The sequence below is a fragment of the Periplaneta americana genome, chromosome 13, assembly GCF_040183065.1.
Source record: "Periplaneta americana isolate PAMFEO1 chromosome 13, P.americana_PAMFEO1_priV1, whole genome shotgun sequence".
Taxonomy (NCBI): domain Eukaryota; kingdom Metazoa; phylum Arthropoda; class Insecta; order Blattodea; family Blattidae; genus Periplaneta; species Periplaneta americana.
Window position 1 is genome coordinate 126,052,211 of NC_091129.1, and position 21,265 is coordinate 126,073,475.

Below are 21,265 nucleotides of genomic sequence, written 5' to 3' on the forward strand. Positions count from 1 at the left end.
TCTTCACCCACGCTCCTTGCAGTGGACAATATCACATTTCTGCAGTCACGAGCAGCATTGTCTTGACAGCGCCAGGTAGCGTTATGGCGAAAACTAGAAATCCTGCGGCCCACTGCTAGGAGACGCAAGTCACTGCGCTCGGTAACAAGAATCAATCAAGAATGAGCGAAAGAGGTCGGGCAAGGCCCCGGGAGGGAACTCCACTCCTCAGGAGTTAGCGACTGTATTTTCGAGGGCGGATTTCCTCCAAGGTAACTCGTTGGCGAGAGGGTGGGGGTTCAGAGTCCTCGAACTCTAAAGTGTAACAATGATGGCGTGACTAAGCTTGAAGTCCGCTGCCGGGCCACAACTCGGCAGTTCAGTGTATTTTAGTAGTAGTAAAGGCCCCTGGTAGAAGCTTTTTGGCTCCACTCCGCCTAAAAAGGTAGAGAGGGTTGCTAAGCGTCGCGCCGCCGGATTGGCCGATCCCGTCGACCAATCGTCGCCCTTGTTACAACTCTGTATCACGTTGCAGACGTTTATATTGGGGACTAACATGTGAACGGGTGACAGAACGGCTTTCGAACGTAAGTGGATAGGACGTTAGTGGTGTGTGCTTGTGTGCTGGTGTTACCCGAAAGGATTATTCTCCCTCTCCACTCGGTGGCTGGATACTAGCGAGCGAGTCTGCGACGACAACGGGTTTGCTAATTGCATTGTAGTGTGCATTGCTGTGCTTCGACTGCTGTAGGAAGCCGGGAGTTGTGAAAGACTTTTCCGAAGTGTTCCTTCAACTGAGAAGAATAAGTGGAGTTTGGCATGTCGTGTTTTTATAAATTAAAAACAAATGAAACAAAAATAAAGAAGATTGTATACAGCTGATAATCACATTGCATTCCATTGTTATTCCAAAAGAACAAGTATTGTTCGATCTATTGTCCCTACAAATTATACATAAATCTGAAACCGATACACCGCAACTCTGAGCAACAATGCAGTGTTTTGAAATTATTTCGAACGGAAGAAATTACAATTAATTTCATTTGCACACGTGAAATGAATTTAAATCACAGATTGATTGCAGTGATTACAAATTATAATGCCAATCTCTTTCATTCTTCTTCGCAAGTTGTCAATTTGAGGTGACAACTCGGAAAAGTGCGTTTTATTCTGAATAGATGCAAACTACAACGTGTAACACTAGTGCTACTTGGAGGTTAGGGTTGGTCAATGGCGGCACCTAGCATTGGACATGTGGTACCGTAGTACATATGAGTTTACATCGTGGTACATTTGGCTCGTGATTATTCGGCCAATCACTAGTTCATTAAAAGTGTTTGAATATGACGCTTTCACTTACAGCGAAGTGTGAAAGAATATGATAGCACGTGACTTAGGCCTATATTTTTTTCTACGAAACAAATTAACAACATTGAATTACGACTCATTTACAATAAGTTGTTTTAATATTAATTTTTATATTACACACAATTAAATCTAAATTGGAACAATTATCCTATAGGCTATTATAGTTGTTGGCTTTTAGTGATCTGATTATGACACATCGATAAAAAATAGTCGGTATATATTAAATCTTATATATATTCGAGCTAAATTATGTTTATTCATTGAACTCTGAACATAATTAAAGTTAAAAATTAAAGGATTTCTCCAATTTTCTGATAAGTGACATTTACGAACTGATTAATTTTCAAATATTCAATCCAAATGGAAAGCATCTTCATTACTAATTCCTTAATATCGTTGGTAATTTACCGTATTAAGCGTAAGAAGGGCCGATTTCTTCTAATTAAATCATTTAGCCTAAACATTTGTGATAAATACCTCTAGCTCCTTGAGATTATTATCTGAAAAACTCCATATTAGAACAAGTTCACAGTAAATTAAAAGTTCAAATGAGTTTTATATTTTATAGCAGCGTGTTGACTAGATAGACCTGATGATAATTGTGTACTTCAACATTTTGTTTGGAAACCGAAATAGCCTACGAAAATACTCGGTAATTTTTTTATTTGAATATTTGAGAGACCTGGATAGAAATGAAAGTTTAATAAAAATACTGATTCAAATTTGAATTTGAACCCTGTTCAAACACTTAAATGCATTGGAAAGATATTGGAAATCAAACCGGAAGACGCCATTTTGGAATGCCATATAATCTGAACGATATCCAGATTTCGAGGTTAAGTTGGGTCACGTTTTTCAAATCAAGTAGTATCTGCTATTTTATCACTACATTTTGAACGGTTGTGATGTTTAATAGTATAAATTATATTTAACATTTTCTTTTTCAACTCTATAACGTAATTAATTTAAAGATAGTATTAGAAAATACTGATTTCATCTTACCACATAGGCCTAAGGGCCGATGAAATTTTTAAATTACAGCGGTACTACACAAACTACAGGAAACAGGGAAATCTTAAGTGACGTTAGATATATATCAAGTTTACTGCAAGTATAGCGTCGTAATAAAGAGATGATACACATATTATTTTTGCACTAATGAAGGACAGTTTGATCTGGGAATTTCTAAACATGCATGCATATTTTATATGAACAAATAACAGCGGTATCATTATCAAATAGTTTTGCTTTTCATGAAGTTTTCTTCGGTGCAGAGTGACGTAGGCTAAACAGTAGAGAAAAGATTGCTTAGACCATTATTTTGCTGCAAAACATTAACAATATTGTATCGCTGCATGTTAAAAAAATTTTGGGACATAAAACATAGTATTGAACTTGAATGATGTAGAATATCAAATTCTGTTCACACATTGTAGATACACAAACGAAGCTATAGATTGCATGAGTACATTTTTTTATTGTGAACGTTGAGATTTACTGCGGCGTTATAGGTCGTAATAGGCCTATAGTAATAAATTATTGTTTTTTTCTATTTATGAATATATTAATGTAGCCTAACCTTCAGTAAATGGTTCAAGTAATTTGTTGTAGAATCGATAAATGACAATGAAAACTTACCAATAAATTTAAATGCGGAGTATAAAATTATTTATTTTTTTCATTACATTACAAAATACAGATTGGCAATAACATAAATATATGAAATAATGCAATCACATTGTAACAACCTTATCTTCAAAGTTTATTTAACGAATTAACCAGGGAACTGTTATTAATGTTATGTTACTAGTTTAACACGCACCTTAAATTAGTAAAAAAACATCTAAAGTAAAATAAATTGACTTTGTATCAAGAAGGCAAGTTTGTTGTTTATTTCCTTGTTTTTATTTAATTTGTTATGTTACCTATATGGTGCTCAGTAAGAATTATTTCATCTTTGGATTAGGTTTCTGTCGATAAAAAATACTGCAGCGCATCGCCGCCATGATGTGACGTTACTGCATCTGGCTCATTACTTGGCACGAGTTCTGAACTTGGGCTATGCTTCTATTTCGGAGATTGTCCGGGATCTCAAGTGGTATTTACTGGTGAAGTCCATTCCACAGTTAAAAACACCCTCGAGATTACTATTCACTTGAAAAACATTAGTTCTATTAAGAAGAATACTCGTAGACCATTTACATATCCCATGAAGAACATTAATAGCTCTTCAGTTTATTACCAGGCCTAATAATTGTGATGAAATAGTATAAAACAGCAAGGGAATCAATTTAAATAATATGTTTTACATACATTCATATCATCCTCACTTTCTTCGTCTTCTAATTGCACATATGTATGCTGTCAAGTTTTCAAATTAACGCACGTTTTTATAACTAGATATATGGCGATCATCTGGCATTAACAAACACGGACACCACTTTTTGCTCTTTTTAACAATATTCAAATCCATTGACAAAATGTTTTTAATTTATTCGTATTTGGATGGTTGAAAAATTTCGAGAAGTAAGGATCATTGTCTATTTCAAGGTATTATTTAGGCATTTTCGTGAAGATAATGATCAAAATGTACAGAAAATTAGTAAAATTACTTTTTGTTCAATGGTGGATACTTTACTGTATCATTCACGCGATCATCCCCATCTATGAGCGACGCGCTGAACCAGCACCTATTGCCGCCGTAAGTGTTTCCCTTGTTGCATCATTGAAGGGGAACTACATAGCACTACACGATGAGTTTATTAATGGAGAAATTGTGAAATGCCGGTAGAGGAACGGGATACCCCGCGAAAACCTACTACAAATTTCATTTGGATCTGCTGGGATTCGAATCCGGATTACCATTGAGGAAATTTGATGCTTTAGCCGTTCGACCTTAATAAAATTATTAGGCACGAGATACACAAATTACAAATGTTCGTAAAATCAATTCAATTAAATATTGGGAAACACACTGAGTTTGAATTAAACTACATAAAGTATTAAATTTGACTATTTTAGTTTTTATTCTGCTATTCCTCATCAAATAATTCTGAGTAACTTCATCTTTTTACAATGTGTCATATCTCTTGTCTCTTATGGAGTCACTGTTAATCTCTACTCTCTATTCTCTTAACGAAATAAGTATTTCCATCTACAACGGAGCATAATAAAGTTGAAATATTTTGTATATCTATAAAGTTTTTTAATATTGAACTAATAGTTTGGACGGTAGTTATATGTTAATCCGTAAGCGTTACATTATAGGAATATAGATTTCCTTTCTCTCGAATTTGTTTGTGCATTCAATCGAAAACATTGGAAGCATGTAAAGAATCCAGAGTACTTCATTAAATTCTGAAACAAAGTACAATAATCTTAAACAAAAACTGAAGTGAATGGCCTTATGTAATTTAATATTAGGTATATTATTTGAAACAAAACTATCATTTGTGTTATCATATACGAGTGAAAATATAAGTGAGATTTATTTTCTAAGTAAAACTAAATATTACTCTAAATACAAAAAAATACTCTGAGAACGTGCTTTGTCTTTCCTACAATAAACAGTGGGTTAAGGATTATAATTCAGAATACCTCAATGTTTAATGTAAACTATAACACATAATATCAATAAGTATTGCGCTGTACGTCGATTTTCTTGAAATTCGCGAGCATATCTATATACAGTAATTTTATAATTTCGCCATTTACTAAGGAGATGAGTTAACTCATTCGATTGGCTGCGAGTCCGATACCCAGCTAGAGACATTATTTATAGTCATAAAGGGGCCAGTCATCCTTCTATCAAAACATTATGTTTTTTATTGTTAATACGGCTAAAATCTGATTCCTACTAAGCATCTTCATCTAATGTTGGTGCAAAAACAAGTAATTCATTCTCCTCGCCTTCTTTGTGTTCCCAGGCCTATATTATATTCTACATTACTCAATTCTCGACCATATTCCTCAGAATTATGTTACAATCTTCGTATCGTTTCATGGCTGTAGACTACTGTAGAATAAATAATATTACATTGAAATTCAATTCAACACGTTGCATTTCAAGTTGCACCAATAACTAAATGTAATTGATTTTAATTTAAGATAGACCTATAACTTTAAATCCTTTTAACCGCATTGTTTAACTCATAAAAGTTTTAAACATTAATTTCCAAAACTAGTAAGACATCCTAATAAAACCATTAACCTTAACGATGTGTTTCAAACGTAATTAAACCACGCTATGAGGTGCTAAATAAGACAATTAAAAATATAATACTCCAGTATATAAACATTCTCTATTTATCTAAAGGTGTGTTTGCTGATGAAGAAATTTATTTTATACTTTTCTTTTACTGATAAAGTATTATTTTATGTATGTTATTGATGATTAGCCTCTTCAATCAAATATGAAAGTCAGGTTTCATATGTTTAAACAATATTTTATATACTTGTATTCTTTAGCAATTAAAAGATACATAATTTTGTTTAGAGTGCACTAGTACAATATTTACAAATTAATTACATTATTTTACTAAGGTTCGAATGACTCAGTTCTAAAGTTCAATAATGACTTTATTACCTTTAAATATATAATTAATTACAATATGATCATCATTGACAGTTAAATTAAAAATGTATTGATTCTCACAATTTCCAAACACCTTTTTCTTCTTAGCATGTGTTAGACCTCGTGGCCTGTTAAGTTTTTACTTCATCATTTCAATAGGTGACCGAATGACCTCTTTCCTAAAAGTCTATAGTCTATTATTTGAAGTGGCATTCTTTTAGGTGGCATTCTGAGTACAAGTGATTTCCATTTCTGTCTATATTTTTTAATTAAAGAAATTTAATAATGTTTTAATTGTTTCAAAACCTCTATGTTTTTTCTTGTATAATCTAGTTTAGCATGAAAGACAAAATCATATCATGTGTAATTTATATTTCCAAAATTGTCAAAATAATCTACAACATAAAACGCGGAATTGTCACGTTAAGTCAATAGAATTTAAGAATCTGAAATTATAGTTTTAATATAATGTTGACTGTATTCGCATATGTAATAAAAACATGAAAATGAAATACGTAAATAACTTGAGTCTACCAACTATGATCTATTATAATATGTAACAGAGGATACATTAATTTCCATACCGGTAGGATAATGAGAGAACTTATACGAGATCTTTAATTATGATTCGGTTGCAATTGAGAAAAACTATATATGTTTTCTATAAAGTAAACAAAAAAATCAGATACTCGAATTGTATTCCGTATTATTCAAAACATGTTAAATGAAGACGGTGTTATACCTCTTACAGTATTTCATAATTTAAAAGTTATATAAGCTTTATCAGAAAAATAAAAAATAAAAATAATATTAGAACTAATATTAAACGCCTTTAATCTCAATTCATATTTTATAAGTACAGCATAAACAACAATTTGTAGGAAATTACACTTAAATATTGTTGTATATCACATAATTATGTAATATGTACTCTTTTTATAGATTGAAAGTTAAAATTATAATATGTAGAAAATTGTTTTAATGCTGAATGCAGCATAGTTTTATTAAGATGCTGTTAAATAGTAATGTATTGAAACGTGAAGGAAGAAACCGACTTAATTATTTATTAATAACTCCTAAACTAGCTACGTACTTTGTAATTTCACTTTCCGCGTTATTATGTACTTAGTACTTCATAAACATACGAAAACGTTAAAATAATATAGTACCGGAAATATATTAAAGTATATATATCTAAGACATGATTTGGTAGACGTCTCCAATTAGTATCTGTAACTTAAAAAAACTTTCCTTAAATAATTCAATAATTATTATTAATTAAAATAACAGCGATAATTTATCAGACTTCATGGAATTAAGTAAGGAAGAACAATGAAATGTTAGTCCACTCGGCCGCCTTGAGCATAGCTGCATGCAGACCCGCATTACACGTATGTCGGAGAAGTAGACTAACGACTACGGCGTTGCACACAACTACTGTTTCATTGAGCACGTTATTTCTACTCGGAATTATCATTCCTTCACATGAACTAAAATATAAGTAGTTCACTTTGTCACATTTAAAAATAACTAAATAGTATATTACTTATAAGTTGTTACTATTCCTATAGTTAAGTTCATTTTGTTTTGCAATCGGTTCATAGATTTACATGTAATAATAATACTTACCGGTACTTACTTTTAAGGAACCCGGAGATTCATTCCCACCCTCACATAAGCCCGCCATCGGTCCCTATTCTGAGCAAGATAATCCAGTCTCTACATCATATCCCACTACCTAAAATCTATTTTAATATTATCCTCCCATCTATGTCACGGTCTCCCCAAAGGTCTTATTCCCTCCGGCCTCCCAACTGACACTCTATATATGCATTTCTGGATTCGCCCATGCGTGCTACATGTCCTGCCTATCTCAGACGACTGGATTTAATGTTCCTGATTATGTCAGGTGAAGAATAAAATGCATGCAGTTCTGCATTGTGTAACTTTCTCCATTCTCCTGTAACTTCATCCCTCTTCGGCCCAAATAATAATAATAATAATAATAATAATAATAATAATAATAATAATAATAATAATAATAATAATAATAATAATAATAATGATATTGTAAATCGTTCATTGTAGTTATCAGTACGTGTTAGCTTCCTAGTAGGAAAATTTAGATATACATAATCATGTTGAATGTATTCATTTGTCTGTTTTTACCGTTATCTTAAGATGAGGTCATGCGTCATGCTAAAATCTTGACCAGGTAACCTCATTTCTTAGGAATGACTAGAATGTTGGTGCAGAATTCTTTCTGGATGAAACTATTCAAGTTCAATCTGTCGTATTATTATTATTATTATTATTATTATTATTATTATTATTCATTTAGTGTTCTGCCCAAGGGCAGGTCTTTCAATATAAACCCAGTTTTCTCCAATCTTTCCTATTTTCTACATTCGTTTCTCTTCGTTTCCTCATATGATCCATATATCTTAATGTCGTCTATCATCTGTTATCTTCTTCTACCCCGAACTCTTCTCCCGTTCACCATTCCTTCCAATGCATCCTTCAGTAAACAGTTTCTTCTCAGCCAGTGACCCAACCAATTCTTTTTCCTCTTCCTGATCAGTTTCAGCATCATTGTTTCTTCACCCAATCTTTCCAGCACAGCTTCATTTCTTATTCTCTCTGTCCATTTCACATGTTCCATTCTTCTCCATATCCAAATTTCAAATGCTTCTATTCGCTTCTCTTCACTTCGTCGTAATGTCCATGTTTCTGCCCCATACAATGCCACACTCCATACAAAGTACTTCAATAGTCTCTTCCTTAATTCTTTTTCCAGAGGTCTGCAGAAAATGCTCCTTTTTCTATTAAAAGCTTCCTTGGGTATTGTTATTCTCCTTTTGACTTTCTGGCGGCGGCTCATATTATTATTATTATTATTATTATTATTATTATTATTATTATTATTATTATTGTAAAGTTAGTTATTATTACAGTTTCAAATGGAGGACGTTTCTTCCTATTTTTTTTCATTCATGAGTATTTTGAAGCGACACTACAATAGGTCTCACTTGCCATGTTGTTAACACGGCGCAAAATCGCTGCTGAAAACAAAATGAACAAACAAAAGTCAAGGGATAATCCTCCGCCTATAGAACGTAGATAACCAATGCATTATTAATAGAACAATAAAGTGATACAGTATAACCCCGATTATCCGTCATCCTATTAACCGAATCGACGGATTATCCGACTGCCTTTCTCTCGCTCTTTACTTTCTCTTTCTTTGCTGCAGAAAAATGTACTGTACTTTATATTATTAGCTATTTTTTCTAGAGTGTATAATTAAAATCCTTTATCCTTACACAGTAAGAACAGTTACCTGAAGGTGTTTTTCCCAACTTATAAAATAGTCACTACTTGCTTTCAAAGAAATGGTCCCACTTCCGCACAATTTATAGCAAATCCGTTCTGCATTCAGTCCTTGCCCTACTGTTCGAATGGCCGTACTTTATATCTTCTATGTAAAATATCTTCCACGGGTGTCAAAAGTATTCTGCTAAGTGTCGAAATAAAAATGCAAAAAATTGAGAGCTTTGGGTAAAGAGAAATCGTGGTTCATTTCGCATCAGAATACGAGATTGGTGTTAATTCTGTGCGCGATTTAATGAAAAACGAGGATAAAGTGTATAGTTGTATGTAAATTTACAACAGGAGATCTCTACAATTCCAACGTTTCCGCGAAAAAAAACATCACAAGAAATTTCCTTGGCCCTTATAAACCCATCGTTGACAAGTTAATAAACTTCTGGTCCACTATCTAGCATGTCAAAGACAACATTACGGAGGAAATTACAAAACTGTAATATGTACTTAATTCATGAAAGTATGTTATGGTACGGATTATCCGACTTTTTCGATTAACCGTCCGGTCCACTCCCTTCATTACCACGGATAATAGAGGTTCTACTGTATATTTCATTTTATGTTTGATTTGTGTTTTAAAAATCATATTAATATATGAGAGGCAAAAGCAATAACTTGAACCAGATTAGTAAATCATGTTGTAAAATGACTTGTTTCGTTGGATTGTCTGGGCGCCCCTAGGGTGGGTCCCAGACACGTGCTCCGTCACTATTATTAGCTCGATCAGGATTCTGCCTGGCGGGCGGTTGGCCGGCGCACTCCCGGGACCGAACAGGGAGCTTACTATTTCCATTCACACAAAGGCACGTTGCCTGCCCGCCGGCCGATTTCAATAACAAGTAACCGTGACGTCACTAGCCAATCCACCAATCCGAGACCGTCGCTAAAAACATTTTGATGTTCTCCGAAAATAGTTTTTGGACCGTGGCAAAAGAAGGGAGGCTCGAAGTAGTGCTGGAAATCTAAGCCTCTCCCCTCCAGTCGCTCTAGATATACACTATTCTTACATAAGAAAGCGAACTCAATGGTCACTAGCGCTTAAAGGAAGCACCGCAATGTCCCTAAGACGGTTGCCATTGCCAAATAATCGATCAAAACCAGCGTCTTCCCAACAGTATACACTTACAGCATGAAGCCATATGCCAAAAAGCCAACCAGCGCCTTGAATCAAAAGAGTGGAATTTTTGGCCACGAGTCAAAAATTGCTGACTCAATATGAAGTCGTTTTCTCAAAAAGAAAAGGTGTATGCGTAAAGCAAACAGAATTAATCGAGCCTAATTGAAAAAAAACAGGACTTCAGTATACTGTCCTCTTTTCCAGTGATGAAATTTTTCTCTATTAATTTCACCACAAGTCATATATCTTTATGTTATTGCAAAAAGTGCTGAGATGTATTTAAGAGTTTTCTTGTATCTAGAGGAAAAATAATTTATAGTAGATCTGCTCCGTTTTAATTAAAATTACGATTTAATTAAGCATGCAAGTTTTAAATAAATCAATGATTTCATTCTATAATAGAAGAAGTATTAGCAACAGTAGTAGTAGTAGTAGTAGTAGTAGTAGTAGTAGTAGTAGTAATCATAATAATTTTTTAATTATAATCTCAGGAATAAGAAGACGGTGCTTATAATACTTCACTAATTAAATCGAGGCTGCTATTTTAAATACAAGTTTTTAATTACCATGAGAACTCCTTGATGTAATATAATTAGTATATGGTATTCCATTCTATCTGACGGGTTACGATTTGAATATTACAAATAAAATAAAAAATCTTCCAGAATATACAGAACAAATGTATAAAATCGCAAATAAAGTAGATAAATAGAACAAATATCAACTAGGCTACAATAATTTCTTTCTTTAATAGAATGCTATGCTTAGACGATAGAGTCAAATATCAGATTTGTTAGAAGATTAGTTAAGATCTGAACCGTTTTACTATTTTTTAAATCTAGTGTCATTTACTGTAAAGATTCAACGAAGTTATAGTGTTTCAAATACTATAATTTTGTACTACTTTCCTATTCTTGGTGTAATGTATCCGAAGCAGAAACTATAGTGACTTGAACGACTCTATGACAGAATAAAACCGTAAAACTGATTACTCTTAGTAAAAAGATAGGAAAATACTTGTGCTTTCTTGTAACAAAATCGAATTCGAGATCTTGAATTTTTACGTAAATTGAGTGGTAATGTAAGGAATGATGCGCAATGAATAAAATAATATGTCATGTTTCTGTTAAATATCGCTAAAAAAATTCTGCTATTTTGGCAGTTTAAGTCGGTAGATATTTAAACTTTGAAAGATACACAAGACGAAATAAATGACGACTAGTTAAACCAATTAAATATAAAAAGAAACTTTACAATAAAGGAATGCAAAGGTTTTCTCGTGTATCTGGAAATGTGGAAGCAAAAGCAATAATAATATAATTAAATACAAATTTAGAATAATTAACTCTTATTACGTTCTATATATTGCTAATTCAAATTCGCTGGTTAATATTAGATTAGTTTGTCTATGTTTAGTTATGCGTTTTATTACAATGAGGCTATTAAGGAGACTATGTTTAGTTCTTACAATGAGACTATTGAGGAAACTATGTTTAGTTATGCGTTTCTTACAATGAGACTGTTGGGGGTACTTAACATTCGTACCTGGTGACTCAAATATCGGCTCCAATTGTGAGGTTACCCTCTAGTGTACCTAGTGGGGGGCGTTCTGGAATAGAATTGTAATTGTATTTTTTTCTTGGAAAAATTATATAGTAATTTACCATTGATTTCCTCCTCGATGTAGATGATAATTTTAAATTATTGAAGATTTCTACAGGTGATAAAGTAAACAAGGTTTTTCCTTTGAAACATGTAGAAAAACTGTTCTTTCTCTTGTTATCGTCGGAATTTAAACACAGGACTCTCCGGGAAGATCCATTGTTTAACGGTGGCATGGTGACAAAATCATGGAACTCTACCTCCATGATCCCCATGCGAATATATGGCGTCTAAAGGGGACCTATAACTTATAAGACTATCTTACCACATATTTGAACAGGAACATAAATTATATTGCTTTCTGGCATAACTATAAAAATATTCGTCTTATCCTAAATTAATGTTTCTGGCAATATTGTATTTCATGAGTCATACCCAAAATGTTTTACTTCTACAACTTTTGATAAGTTGTAATGAGACTAATTGTGATAATTCTAATGAGAATATATATTCATCTTTTCAAATATAATTTTAAATTAAATAATATATTTTTCATAATTTGGAGACTAGAGGATCTCCATGTAGGCCTATTAGGATTCTGTCAGAAAATATTATTAAATATGCAAAGTTTAATATATAGGTATGTATGATAATACAGAATAATTATTATAAAATAGTAATACGGAGATAATAATACGATCGGTGTAATGAAGATTGATAATAAAAGATAAATAAGCAGAGGAATTACTTGATAGAATGAAACAAATTAATTCGTAATAAATTTACGACCTTTCAACTAATCTTTATATAAAGTAACTATAATTTGTAGAAGGCGTATGTCGAAACTATGAAGAAATAGTCTTGTAGGAAAGTATTTTGTAAAAAATATGAGATATTTAGAAATTTAAAATATCTATTATTTTCGTAGGAATGTTCTACAAGTGAGAGATATATTGTTATGCGAATTATGCACGCAACAGCCTTGTATTCGGCCACATAGAAACTAATTTAGTGTTTATTTTCATATAATTATTAAAATTTACTACATTCATGAATACAAATTAACATTCTTTCGTCTGAAATCAGATTGTAAAATAATAATATTTTGACCATTTAGTGAATATTCCAATTATCTTACGTTGAGAAATTATTGTGGAATTTAAAAGTGCAACTGAACTCCAGCTACCGAGAGGATTTGTAATGTTAACAGCCTTTATACCTCCATACGTTATGATTAAGATAATTATGTATAGATTTCTGTAAATCCTTTTCCATTAGCCAACACTTATGTAACGAAGAGGTCTTCTTGTTTTGGAAGACTCTGTTCACATTGTGCGAAACCATTTATATGGTATACATATCAGGGTAAACCATACCATGTAGTACAATTTGCATGAATGTTTTTCAATTGACATTGTTTGGTATTATTTTTCTTTGTCTCGTGGTATTCTATAGTGATACAAAGATTGGAAAATAAATAAAAAAAAAATAAGAATTGTTTGCTTTCAATTGTTATTTTGGCACAAAAACAATCAATATATTTTCTTTCATTTTAATTTGACTTAATCTATGTTCTCATATCCCAACCTAAAAGATGTGAGTAGTGAAGAGACACTGAAAAGCAATAAATTTGTTAATTAAGAACATGCCTCTTACAAGTTCAACTCAGCATTTCCTGTTTTGTTCGTTTAACAGAAAACAAAACAAATATTTATTGTATACCCAATTATATAGTCATCATAATGTGTAAAGCAGCCGAGTTCTTATTCGGTAGAGCAACTGGCTACGAACTGTAAGGTTCTGAGTTTTGTAACACGATTTTTTCATTTCCAAAACTTCTAGAACAACCCCGACTTTATTTAATTTGACTTTTGTCAAAATACTTTAATAGGCTAAATAGCATGCGCAAGCTGCATCCAAGACTTTATTGACACAGTCTCTTTCATTTATCGTTTACGAAAATTTCAAGTTACAACTTAGGCCTATAAGCACTTAAATAATATTAAATTAATATAAAAGTGATTTTCTTAATAATACAGATAAGAATAGTCACTATTATTACCATTAATAAAGCCGCTCATTTAAATAAAATGTTAAATAACGATGTCCTTATCATATTTCCTTTAAAACATTTTAATCTTGTGTAGGAATTAAGTACAGTAAGATAACGTACAGTATATATATTTTTTTAATTTATAGGAATTTGAATCGAAGCTATGGATAAATTCAATATTTACAATATTATAAATTTGCATTTTTTTAACTTCTAGTTGAAAGAAGTTACTTTCAGATTACGAACAAAATTCGTCAAACTGATCATTTGATAAATATAATGCGTGAATAGACTGTAGAGAAACCTCAACGCGGCAACTCGGGTCTCGGCCGATCAGCTTGCAGACTCCGACCGTGCAGACAACATTTTATCGTTTATATGCAGAGCAGTACCTGTAATTCGACACATCACGAACTATTGATATAAAACATTACTAAAGATAAGCATTTAAAACATAGTTTATTCATTCAAATTAAGAAATGAAATATTGAAACTTCTGCCTTCTTATTTTAAATATTTTTCGTAGGTGTTAAAAAAATGGCGCATTGCACCCTGCAGTTTTCGTTGAGAAATGGTTTTGTTTTCACGGATGCTATTTTCCAGTTATTTCATGGTATATATATATATATATATATATATATATATATATATATATATATATATATATATATATTCTGAAAGAACTAAAATATAGCATCCGGGAAAATATCGCCTCCATCTTAACTGGAACTGCAACGAGTAATGCGTCACTTCTTAAACAAATAATGTTTGGAACAAGAAGACAGACTGTTTCAGCATCTTTTTTCTTAATTTGAGTGAGTCAATTGTGTCTTTGTCTTAACTCCTTGTATTTTGTAATAAAATGAAACCTCTATATTTGGACACCTCTGTATGTTAGATACCTTATTATATTGTACATATTTTCTACTGTTTTCCTGAAATTACCCTCTCTGTCTTTCTTGTAACTGTACTTTGGCTAATTTTGAGTATGGAATGGAGGGGCATTATTTTTCATGACAGTAAACTTTATGACGCGAAATTATTTCAGTAGACCTGCAGTGTAAAAATCACTCTCTGTTGAGGTGTTTACCTGTGAGAGTTCATTTGTACAGTTTGTATAGTGCCTCAATATGAGTAAGCGTGCCTTGGTGCAATTAAACATTGAAAGGAAGAAAAAAAAGTTATTGATCGTTTCCGTTACGGTGTTAGTTGTAGAAAAATTACAGAAGAATTTGGAATTTCTAAATCAACAGTTTCAGACAATAGGACCTCAATATTAAATGCATGGAACAAAATTGTAATGGGGAAAGAAAAAGAATTCGCAAAAAATTAATGGCGAACTAAATGACGAAGTACATTATGTACAGTAGGCTAATTCCATTTCAATTGCATGTTAAACAAATTTATACTTCCCTTTACCTTGGACACCCTCTTAGATTGGGCAATTTTTTATTGAACCATACGTGTCCAGGTTAGAGAGGTTTCACTGTATTTTACATTAATATTTCGTATCGAATTAATGATGATATATTTTATATCAACAATAACATAATCTCTGTCTGGCCAGGACCTAGGAGCACTAGGCTGAGAGCTGGGTTGCCGCTTTGCGGTATCACTGCAAACTGTTCACAGAGTACATGATCAGTATTATAATTTTTGGGTATAGGACGTATAATAATAATAATAATAATAATAATAATAATAATAATAATAATAATAATAATATTTACTTACTGGCTTTTAAGAAACTCGGAGGTTCATTGCCGCCCTCACATAAGCCCGCCATCGGTCCCTATCCTGAGCAAGATTAAACCAGTCACTACAATCATGTCCCACCTCCCTCAAATCCATTTTAATATTATCTTCCCATCTATGTCTCGGTCTCCCCAAAGGTCTCTTTCCCTCCGGCCTTCCAACTAACACTCTATATGCATTTCTGGATTCGCCCAAACGTGCTACATACCCTGCCCATCTCAAACGTCTGGATTTAGTGTTCCTAATTATGTCAGGTGAATAATACAATGCGTGCAGCTCTGCGTTGTGTAACTTTCTCCATTCTCCTATAACTTCATCCTTCTTAGCCCCAAATATTTTCCTAAGGACCTTATTCTCAAACACCTTAACCTATGTTCCTTTCTCAAAGTGAGAGTCCAAGTTTCACAACCATACAGAACAACCGGTAATATAACTGTTTTATAAATTCTAACTTTCAGGTTTTTTGACAGCAGACTGGATGATAAAAACTTCTCAACCGAATAATAACAGGCATTTTCTATATTTATTCTGCGTTTAATTTCCTCCCGAGCGTCATTTATATTTGTTACTGTTGTTCCCAGGTATTTGAATTTTTCCACCTCTTCAAAGATAAATTTCCAATTTTTATATTTCCGTTTCGTACAATATTCTGGTCACGAGACATAATCATATACTTTGTCTTTTCGGGATTTACTTTCAAACTTATCTCTTTACTTGCTTCCAGTAAAATTCCCGTATTTTCCCTAATCGTTTGTGGATTTTCTCCTAACATATTCACGTCATCCGCATAGACAAGCAGCTGATGTAACCCGTTCAATTCCAAACCCTCTCTGTTATCCTGAACTTTCGTAATGGCATACTCTAGAGCAAAGTTAGGACGTATAATAATAATAATAATAATAATAGTTCATTTTACCCATTATTAATGAAGGTGTGTTTCTTGTTATTATAGCCTATAGAAATACAGAATTGTGAGAGTGGCAAATTTGCGTGTTGCAGGAAGGCTCCTGGGCTGTTCACACGTGTCTCGATAGCCCGCAACTTCAGTCCGCCGCACTAGTAGCACCATGCCGAGGGTCATCGTACAGGAGGGTGAGGACCCTGATCCCACTCCTTACCTGTTCGTCTCCCTTGAACAGAAGCGAATTGATCAAACTAAGCCTTATGACGCCAAGAAGGCTTGCTGGGTGCCGGATGAGAAGGAGGGTTACCTGCTCGGCGAAATCAAGGCCACCAAGGGAGACTTGGTCACTGTTTCCCTTCCCGGTGGTGAGGTAAGCACGTCACAAAATATTTCTTCAATGCAATATTCTGCTATCACATTTTGAACCAATTTCTCAAACAAAAATTAAATTATCGTTAAAATGAGTCCTCTAGATTTATAAATCGCATTATCCAAAAACTTGCTTTTTGTCAATTAAGCAAAAATTTACATGTCATTAATTACTATTTAGCAGAATTATTAAAAAAAATTGTGATTCTAAATATTAATGACTGTTTAAGGGGTTAGGTATAGCTTACAGCGGTGAAATTTTTGGGAATATTCAACTTTTTTTTCTCCATTACTGTATCTTGTACGATAATGAAAATTTGTATGTGTAAAACACTGTCCTTCTGCTATATGAAAAAAAATATTTTTACGATTAAAAAAAAACGTTATTTTTTTTCGAAATTCAAAATGATGAAAGTTTAGTGTGCAGTGATGAAGCGTTTCCCTCATGACTCATAAACTTGTTAACTTTTTCATGTTCTCTCTCTTTTATTTTATTGCTGAAACTCATGTTTACAATATCATGCTCTTTAAACTACATTGTTTAATAAATATTTTTTTTATTTTGTGTTAGAAGGAAATACTAATAGGTTATTTGACCATTTTTTAAATTAATTTATTTTTTATGAGACAATCTATCAAAGGTAGAGAAGTTATCTTGCACCATTTTGTAGATATGACATGTATTAACATACAATCAAAGGTAGAGAAGTTATCTTGCACCATTTTGTAGATATGACATGTATTAACATACACAAAAATTTCATCACAGAATGTTGGATAGTTTTTGAGTTATATGGGAAATGCTTCATCACTGCGCAGTGAACTGAATTTAAAAAACTGTAAATAATTCTTTTTAAATCGTAAAAATATATTTTTCATATAGCAAAATGACAGCGTTTTACACATACTAATTTTCATTATTGTACGAGATACAGTAATGGAGGAAAACAACGTTGAATATTTCCAAAATTGTACTGCTGTAAGCTGTACCTAACCCCTGAAGTAAAATCGTTTGTGTTTGTGTAAGTTTATGAATTAGTAAAGAATAAGTAATTTTTGGATATTGTGGATTATGACTCTAGAAGACTCAGATATCCAATATAGTAAAAATTACCGTTTTATTGTTTTTTTATAGACTAATGTATCATGTCAGGGTGTCAATTGCAAAGAGATACAAGAGACATTTCTAAAAACATGAGTTAAGTGCAAGCTAAAACATTTAAAATTTTAGTGGCAATGGGATAAATCTTTTAACCACTTCACACACTAAAACTGAAATAAAAATTTTCACGGAATTTACGAAACTTAAGTTCACTTATACCCCTTTGCTTTTGATCCACTCATATGTATTTTGGATGGCAGTAAATCAATATTAATATCGAGTTTAGTTAACTATAGCAATATTTCGTTGTTATAGGAAACATATACAATAACTAATGCATATATTTAATAGAAATAGAAGAAATTCTATGCGAATTCTAAACATATAACAATCTCCATTACTTATATAGTATAATTATATTTTAATTTTGCACAAATATTTGCTGCAGAACATTGTATTATACATTTCGAATCTATTTACATTGTACATATTACGATTTAATTAAAATTTATTCCGTTAAACTTTATTTATTTGACATTTTGCACATATTCTCTTCGTAAGATAAATATGTTACATTTCATATATTTGTTTTAGTTTATATAAAGACACGAAAGTTTCTTGGGTCTTCAGTTCTTATTCAGACACTACACCTTGTTTGTTTTGAAAAACCATATTAGTTATGTAAATTAATGTTATATTGTATATGAAAACCATCAGTCACAGTTCTCTTAAGGGTGATCTAATCGTCTAATTCAGTATATTATTGCAAATTGTATGTGTTTTTCTTATCAAAAGTAGTAAAAGATAATTACCACCACGGATACAGTCATCCTTTCCTACTTTTTCGAAACAGCAATAAATTTTGCACTAATATACTGAATTAGTTGATGACCTCACCTTTAAGAGAACTGTAACTTTGTTTTTCCTCTATATTCTTCATATGTACTTATAGGTGTATGAACATGTACATACAGTGCATAACTGTTATGACTTTTCAAATCGAATAAAGTGTGTATATGAAGAAGAATGAAGGCTTAAACAAATTTCATGTTTGTGCATAGAGTAATGTAGGTATATAAAATATAATTTATTTTTTCCTGATAGAAAAATATTTTGAGAATGTGTCTAATGAATAAAGTTGAACAGGAATCAATTTCAGAATACATAGATACCCCTATTTATGTTAAAATCCAGAGCTCAAAGAAAACAGTTATCTTGCACTTTGTTGGATTTATAGTGCAACTGGAAATTCTGAAACCATTATTAACCGCAAATCTTATGGAAAATGATCAAAACTGTTTCTATTACGAGTCTGTCTCATCGACTATTTTGTATGTTTTTATTTTTATGTTTTTTTTTTTTTAAATTATGTTTACAGAATTCCGTTCAGTTAGTACTATTTACTTTGTTATTGTTTACCGTACTTACAAAGTGAGACTGAGGACGACTAATTCGATTAAAAAATATTGTAATGGAGCTGAGAATCATTCAATTTGTGATAGGAATTCTCAGTTAAATTATGCGCAAGAACCATTATAAAATAAAAAAGCATATTTTTGATAACTGCAGCTTAAAAATTTATTTTCAAAGTGTGAACAATTTGTCGAATTTATAATATATTTGAGCAGGAGAAGACGCTGAAGAAAGAGCTGATATGCCAAGTTAACCCGCCAAAGTTTGAGAAAGTGGAAGATATGGCCGACCTCACATATCTCAACGAAGCTAGCGTCCTACACAACCTGCGACAACGTTATTACTGCAAATTGATCTATGTAAGTGTCCTCCCTGTTCCAACTCGTTTACTTTATAAGATCTCACTAATCGTGTATGTTGTTCTTCTTCCCACAATAGGAAAAGAACTTCAAGAAGGAACAAGTGACTCAAGTCAACCCCCCCAAGTATGAAAAATGCGAGGATATGTCCAACTTGACATACCTTAATGATGCTTCTGTCTTGCATAACCTCAAGCAACGATACTACCATAAGCTCATCTACGTAAGTCGCTTTGGCGAAAGCCAAGCGCCAAACGCCGACTCCTCAACTTTCTGCCTGCTCAGCTTGCTTGCTTGCTTGCCTGCCTGCTTATCTGCTGCTTGTCTAGTATAGTTTGGAGTTACACCTTCTCCACAATTTCCATCAATACATACAAGACTATTATCGCTCTATCGTGCCTTCACTTTACAACTGACATTACGCACTTGCATAACAAATCTTACACATTTACACAGCTTTAAATAATAATAATTATAGAATTCTTTAAATGTAAGGTGCTTGCTCACGCGTTTATTTGGTGTAGGAGAATAAATTCACATAAACACATTTTATTTCATCACTCTTTCCAAATAAATTGCTACAAAATAGGTATTTACAAATATTTTAATAATATATAATTACATTCTTTCTGTTTAAATTTACTATTTACGTTTTAATATTTAAACTATTTTACGTTTTACACCTCTTACTTTAAAATATATATATTTTTTTCAAAAAGCAGTTTGAGATATTTTCTCTTTCTCAGTTTTTTTTTTTATTATTTCCGGTATATAAAAATCAGTTCACTAACGTAACACATTCTACTATTTCTGCTTCATACTTAAAGAGTAAATCAATTCATACACGCTTAACAGAAGCCTTACTTTAAGCAATTGCCTCTCTATTTAACACTTTTCCACGTGAACAACACTGATAGACTCAATTCACTTGAAGTTGAAAATATAAATAACTCATACCGCTAATTACGTTAAATGTGCACGATAGGCATATACTATTGCAGCTGCTAACAGATACTGAGATTGCCGCCAACTTGCACCTCTGCACCTCCTCCTCTTCACATCTCTGAGACATTTTCCGCATTTCACTTGGGGAAAGAACCGGTGCCAGGATTCACCGCCCCTGTCCCGTGTTTATTTCTGTGTGTCGAGTTCCATTCTTTCACCTTCGCACGAGCCAAATGCGTAACTGAGTCCTGCTGACGAAATATTACTCGTCTGTTCATTCCAGTTTAGCTTCTTAATCGGAAGTTAGTTCTGTATAGACAATATCAAATGAACTGTGCTTAG

At 32.5% G+C, this 21,265-nt stretch overlaps 1 protein-coding gene across 50 annotated transcripts in view; it reads left to right on the forward strand.

Annotated features, from left to right (window-relative positions):
• Positions 1-547: 547 nt before the first annotated feature.
• Mhc (myosin heavy chain) overlaps positions 548-21,265 on the forward strand; it is a 100,340-nt gene continuing 79,622 nt past the window's right edge. For 38 of the 50 annotated variants that reach the window (XM_069844127.1, XM_069844114.1, XM_069844119.1 and 35 more), the window contains exons 1-3: positions 549-566; positions 16,831-17,105; positions 20,058-20,201. In XM_069844127.1, the coding sequence (XP_069700228.1) occupies positions 16,899-17,105; positions 20,058-20,201 (351 nt within the window). In that variant the 5' untranslated portion in view covers positions 549-566; positions 16,831-16,898. Of the gene's footprint in view, positions 567-16,830; positions 17,106-19,834; positions 19,979-20,057; positions 20,202-21,265 lie in introns of all 50 variants that reach the window. The other 12 variants (XM_069844115.1, XM_069844130.1, XM_069844101.1 and 9 more) reach the window with 2 other exon arrangements.